We start from the raw sequence: 6000 nt of genomic DNA, 5'->3' as shown, positions 1-6000 counted from the left end.
TATGTGTGATCTTTTATTGTGCAATAAAAGATGACTTTCAACTTTCTGAAGAGTTAATTCATTCTCTCTCTTTTTTTCTCATTTTCTTATTTTTTTAAAAGTGAACTCGCTGCCGTCATTTCTCAACTTGACCTCGATAAACCCTGAAGTGTTCTGGCTGCGCGTTCAGAGTGCATGCTGGGGAAAAAAAAGACTGCAGTGACCCTGAAATGCTGAAAAGGATCGGAGAGAAAGATAAAGTGTGTGTTGATTTAGCGGTTCCATGTCTGAGTGACGGAGAGAGTCGGTGCGGCTCACCTCGGCGCGCTGCTGCCAATATTCAGCTTTCTCCTCGAATATCTGTATCTGAGATTTGTCTGTCTGAGCACAAGAAGTATGAAGTAAAAGGAAACACCCAAATGATCAGTACGGCATCAGTATCGACTCTGAAAAAGCCCATGTGTCGACTTTTAGTTTGTAGTTTGAAGTTCTCAGATAATTTCATAATGTAGAAGTACAAATACGACAATGTAAAAATACCCCGTGAGATGTTTTAAAACAGTAAGAAGTCTCGACACAACATGAAACTTTGCTCGTAGTATCACCAGGGTCTCTACACATGAACACGAGCAGTGAGAACATTGTGTACACAGAGTTTACTAAAAAGAGGGTTTTTGAACAACTCACGTTAGAATTGGCGACGAGCGCAGGAAAATCTGCTATCAGTGAGAAGTGTCGATCTCCAAATGCGACGTAACCTGGAGGACAGTTAAGGTGGAACGCTCCTAAAGCTTAGTTCAATATAAATGCACGGGTAATTTGTTGTTTTGTCGTTAGAGAAAAACAATATTGAGCTTTAAGTTGAAAAAGGAGCCTCGTATAAGAAGCAATACTAAAATCAAAAGCCAGAAAAGTCACGTGAGATCTGGCGTGGATAGTTGTTGCTGGAAGACAGTAGTTCCACCTTAACTGTCCTCCAGGTTACGTCACATTCTGAGATCGACAGTTCTCCACTGGCAGGACGGCGGCGAGCGGAACAAGCTACTGCTAATGTGAGTTGTTCAAAAACCTTCTTTTTAGTAAACTCTGTGTACACAAACAATGTTCTCAATGCTCGTGTTCATGTGTAGAGACCCTGGTGACACTACGAGCAAAGTTTCATGTCGTGTCGAGCCTTCTTAGTGTTTTAAAAATAGAGATTTTGATGCTATCGCTAAAGTGCCCGTAGCACTCCCATTGAAAATGAGTTTGACCCCGAAAACGAAAATACGTTAAATCTTAAAAGTGCCTCTTTTGTCGTAATTATGCTTTTACACAAAGGTTTGACTCGGGTACATTCACAAAAAAAGCCTAGGTTGCATTTTGTCGAGAGTTTCACTTTAAGCTGAATGACTCTTTTCAGTTTTACTTTCAGCCAACAGCTTCTGGATCACGTTGATGTTACTACAGTGTGCTGTGACGGGGAGAAAGATGTCACTGTCACTTGTTTCAGGAGCGTTTGACTTCAGGGAGGGTCGGATCACAGCGTCACATCGGGGACCGATTGTCTCGTTATGATGTAATGTCCTGCTGGGAAACCAGAAGGATCATTGTGACGGCCTCAACGCAAAAAACTGCTCAGGAACGAGGAACCTGAGGAAGGTGACACGGAGCTCAAGATGTCGACCCGGCCTCTGATTTCCCCGGATCCCCGTCTAATCGAGCATCTGTGGAACCGTCCAGGAACAATTTCCAAGTCCGGGATCTGCCAGGACCCCAGAAGTGAGGATCTGATTTGTGTTGGGACGTCTCACAAAGCTCAGTCGGACTGGGATACGGTGATGTTGGAGACGAGGCCGACATGTTGAAGTCTTTGTCAAGTATCTCCGGACAGTTTTTTGTCACACTGCCTCCTCACGCTGTCGACATGACGAGGCGTGCCAACTTCTCTTTCATAAAATAAACACTTTAATGTGAAGCCAGCTGACACAGAATAAAGAACACTCATCAGTTAATCTAAAGCTTCATCTCTAGACATCGTTGTCAGTCAATTTGTGGTCTTTCGGAACATTCTAAGTTTAGTTTAATTCCGAATTGTTTGAAAAATCTGAGAAACAATCAGAAACATAAACATCTCGAACCTGCAGTGACGTTCAGGCGCTTCCAGAAATAACTCAAAGAAAACACAAAGACAGAAATCAGTGAGGGGAGAAAATGTTTTTTTACTCCTCTGCTGTCAAACCACAATCTTAATGTCACACAGATGCAATTTCAAGCATGTCGACGGAGGCAGAAGTCACACAGTCTGTAAATGTTCAAAGGTTGTACGAAGCCTGCGGCATCAAAATATACATTTTACTGAAACATACATTCATGTTGTGGAATAAAAATCCATCGGGTCGGAGAAACGCTGATAAATACACAGGTGACGGGAGCTAACCAATGAACAGACAGGTGACCTTCAGCTTTTACTTGTGCAACAACAGATTATTATTATTATTATTATTATTATTATTAAGGCTGCTGATTGGCTGAATACATTTGATCCACACATCGTCTCGCCGTCTCTTTCTCCGTACGGCACGTTTACATTAAATCCGTCAGTGAAATATTCAAAGTGTGAAGTTTATAGTTTCGCTGTGTGTGTGTGAGACAAACTCGACATGCAACATGTTTTTATTTTTTTGTATTTACATTTGTTTTTCTTGAATGTAATTATTGCGACGAGATGATTCCAAAGCCAGGGATTGAAAATGCTTCGCTTCAGAGTGATGAGTGGTGAAGTTCGGGTGATTCTGTCTGATTTAGAAACGACTGGCAGGAAACGCCTCTTCGCGTTTCCTCGACTGCAGCACGCGAACGATCTTTTGAGAGGAGAGGTGGAGGATTTATCGACGAGTCACCGGAATAAAATGTTGGACTTGTACGTTTAAATTTGCGAGCGTAATTCATATCAACATTTATCCGAGTCGTGTTTCGCTCGGACTACAAATTTACGAGCCGACCTTCTTGTCCAAAGGACGGAGGGGATGACGCCGAGACAGCTGCCAGTATTTCAAGCCAAAACCTGATATTTTCCAAACCCGACTGAGTGGTTTGTGTGCCAACATTTATTCTGGCGATTGTGTCGATAACACTGAGGCAGTTTAACCAGCAGCGGGTCAGAGAGGTGAGCAGGGGCCAGCAGGATGTTCAGGTCTGGTGAGTCAAAGGTTCTCTGTGGAGCTTTTGCCCTCGTCCACATGGAAACGCTTTTTTTTTGTGTAAATGTTTTGCATCGTTTTCGCTGATCATCCAAAAGGATCCTGGAAACGCACTTTTTTGAAACCTGGTCTCGGGGTGAAAAAATTTCAAAACGCCGCCCTTGTGATCTCGTGTGGACCCTTAACCCCGCCACGTCTCATAACAACAACAACAACGGCGGACTACATGCTTGTGTTTGTGCTGCAGAAGGTATTGAGAGCCTATTAGTGTTACTAGGGCAAAATATTCTGCTGCTCTGCCACTAAGCTGAGCAGAAAAAGGATTGTGGACAACCACATACGCCACATCGTTTTAGATCCACTGCGAAAGGCTTTCTCCTTCTACTGTCTGTTCGTATACAGCGCGCAAGCTTTATGCACATGCTTCGTCTCTTCTTCTCTGTTTTTGGTGAATTTCAAGGGCCACCTATAGACCTGGAGTATGAACTACAGCGTGTTGAGTCGTTTACAATGGATCCGTTTGGATGCAGATATTCTTGAAACGATGCCGAGGAAGACGGGGTGAAAAAGATCGTTTTGGTACGAGTGGACATGGCCTCAGACTAGAGTGCTTTATTGCAATGGTTTTACAACGTTCCACTGATCAACAGGTGGCAGCAGCATGTTAATGCACCAAAAAAAGGCGAAGGTGAAGAACTAGTAAGAATGGATGCAAACAACAGACGAGAACAGGTACTTTCCTTTGTGTCATGCCCACTTTTAGGTAAAAACAGCTCTATTGTTTGGACCTGATAGACGCACACGGTGTCTGTTGAACGTCAACAGAAACTTTGTTAAAGAGAGAAAACTCCACAGGAATCCTTTAATCTCATCATTCCTGATTCCCCGTGTGTGGAATCTGTTGTTGTCACCTCCTTGTTTTAGATGTAAAAGCTCAAATTTCACCTGCATCTGAACTTCTGGTGACGCTGATCGAGATTCTGACCGCGAGACGTTCCGTCACCAAACGTAAGAGAGACAGCCGCTGATTAAACCTTCGTTAAGCTCTACAAACAAATGATTCCTGTTTGGGATAAAAGCTGGCGTCATCCTGGCGAAAGGGACTGGCAAACGTACCGCGGAGAACTTTGACTCACCGGTCACAACAGAAGAACTTCTGGCTCATAATATCTGGTCCAACAGAACTTAATTGTTAATTTTGTGTTTCCAGTAAACATGGTTCTGTTGGACGGCGGGTTCAGGTCGTACAGGCTGATTGGAAGCATAATAATAATAATAAAGAAAAAAAAAAAAAGATTTGGTCTCTGATTTCAAAACTGACGTCAGCCGACCGACAATCCAACGCGTGTCGTGGTGAGCTGTGCGTCCGCCTCGCCCTCAGGGGTCGCCGCGCTCCCCGCCGGCGTCCGTCGTCCCGTTCGGCGAGTGGCCGCCGTTGTCGCTGGCGAGCAGCCGTAGTCGTTTTCTCTCCCTCTTCTTTCCAAGTCCTCCTTTTGTAATCGTTCTTCTTTCTGACGGATGAAAAACAAAGTGAAAACAGTCAATAGTACAAATATTTGTGTTTCGGTCGGCAGATTATTATTATTTAGTTTTCGACACACATCTGCGTTTGGTTTCAGCTGCGTAACTCGCATGCTTTGTTCTGTCGTCGGTGAACGAGCTCACCTCATGTGTACATGCGGTCTAATCACAGAAATGCTGCTGTCGCCCTCTTTCAGCTTCATTTCCACATGAATGAGCCTGACGGGGGGACACACTTTGATCCATCAATGGATCGGTTTTGGTTTCTGCTTCTTTCATTAATGATAAAATCGCTGCAGATGTTTTACACACAATAGAAAGATAAACGCGTCGCCGTCGGCGGTGGAACTGATTCAGATCCTGGAAAAGATCCAAGGTCCAAGAAAAGTCCCACGTTAGAATCTGCATCAGTTGTTTTGTCAAATGATGCAGATCCAGAACTTCTGGAGGAATCAACACCCGGAGTCGCCTCAGATTATGTTCTGATCGGGGACGGGACGAGAGCTCAGAGATGACTTTATAACTTCCTGGATTAAAAGTAACTCTGATTCGCGGCGGTGACCTCCGTTGTCAGGTGTTAATGTTCTGTAATGTCGGCTGCTGACCGGAGCTGCAGGGGGAATGTGCTTCACTTCATGAGTGTTACATTACAGAGAGAGAACCAGAGTCTCTGCTGAGTGCTGAGTTCAGTCAGAGGTTCAGCTGTTTGGGGCGAACAAACCATCGAGGGGCAACACAAATGATCCTGCGTTCAAACTCTCTTCGCACGGGATGAACGCACATTAAACATCCAGAATTGCTGATGAAAATGTGTCTGATACTACTCTGGCTTAAATGTTCAGGGAGGTAACATTTTAAAGTCTAATTTTCAGACTCTCTCTGGGACGTTTTAGCGACGTGGGACCAAACAGCGTAACCTTCAGCCAGCTCTCTCTGATTCTAACACTGTTGAGAACATCTTGAGGTGGAGCTGTCACAATGTCAGACTTTCACTACACAATTATGGTGGCCAAAAGAAGTCATGATAACGGTATTATCGCGATATATCGACCCTCTGTGTGTTACAGGTTGTCGTCTTCTTTCGTTTTGTTACGTTTGTGGCAGGCGGCTGTCAGCATTAAGGTGCATTAACCACACCTGTGAGGCCCTTTATTATTTGCAATCTATTATTATAAATCAGGTATATTGAATATCTGTATGTCATATCAACGCTGTCTTGAAGTAAAATAACGTAGCGTCAGCAAAATCTACTTAAATATATATAAAGAAAAGTATTCTGACCTGATAATCAAGCGAGACGTGATAAATGTCAAAAGAC

At 43.8% G+C, this 6000-nt stretch overlaps 1 protein-coding gene and 1 long non-coding RNA gene across 3 annotated transcripts in view; one reads left to right on the top strand and one right to left on the bottom strand.

Annotated features, from left to right (window-relative positions):
- Positions 1 to 2159: 2159 nt before the first annotated feature.
- The window catches only part of rspo4 (R-spondin 4), a 38808-nt gene continuing 34967 nt past the window's right edge, over positions 2160 to 6000 (bottom strand). Inside the window, exon 5 of the mRNA XM_030418774.1 lies at positions 2160 to 4672. Coding sequence (XP_030274634.1) covers positions 4539 to 4672 — 134 coding nt within the window. The 3' untranslated portion in view covers positions 2160 to 4538. The remainder of the gene's footprint in view (positions 4673 to 6000) is intronic.
- LOC115582672 (uncharacterized) overlaps positions 3022 to 6000 on the top strand; it is a 27170-nt gene continuing 24191 nt past the window's right edge. For both annotated transcript variants that reach the window (XR_003984209.1, XR_003984208.1), the window contains exon 1: positions 3022 to 3159. This is a non-coding gene — a long non-coding RNA (uncharacterized LOC115582672). The remainder of the gene's footprint in view (positions 3160 to 6000) is intronic.

The sequence above is a fragment of the Sparus aurata genome, chromosome 6, assembly GCF_900880675.1.
Source record: "Sparus aurata chromosome 6, fSpaAur1.1, whole genome shotgun sequence".
NCBI lineage: Eukaryota > Metazoa > Chordata > Actinopteri > Spariformes > Sparidae > Sparus > Sparus aurata.
Note: the sequence above shows the minus strand (reverse complement) of the source record. Positions and strands in the feature narration are given on the sequence as shown.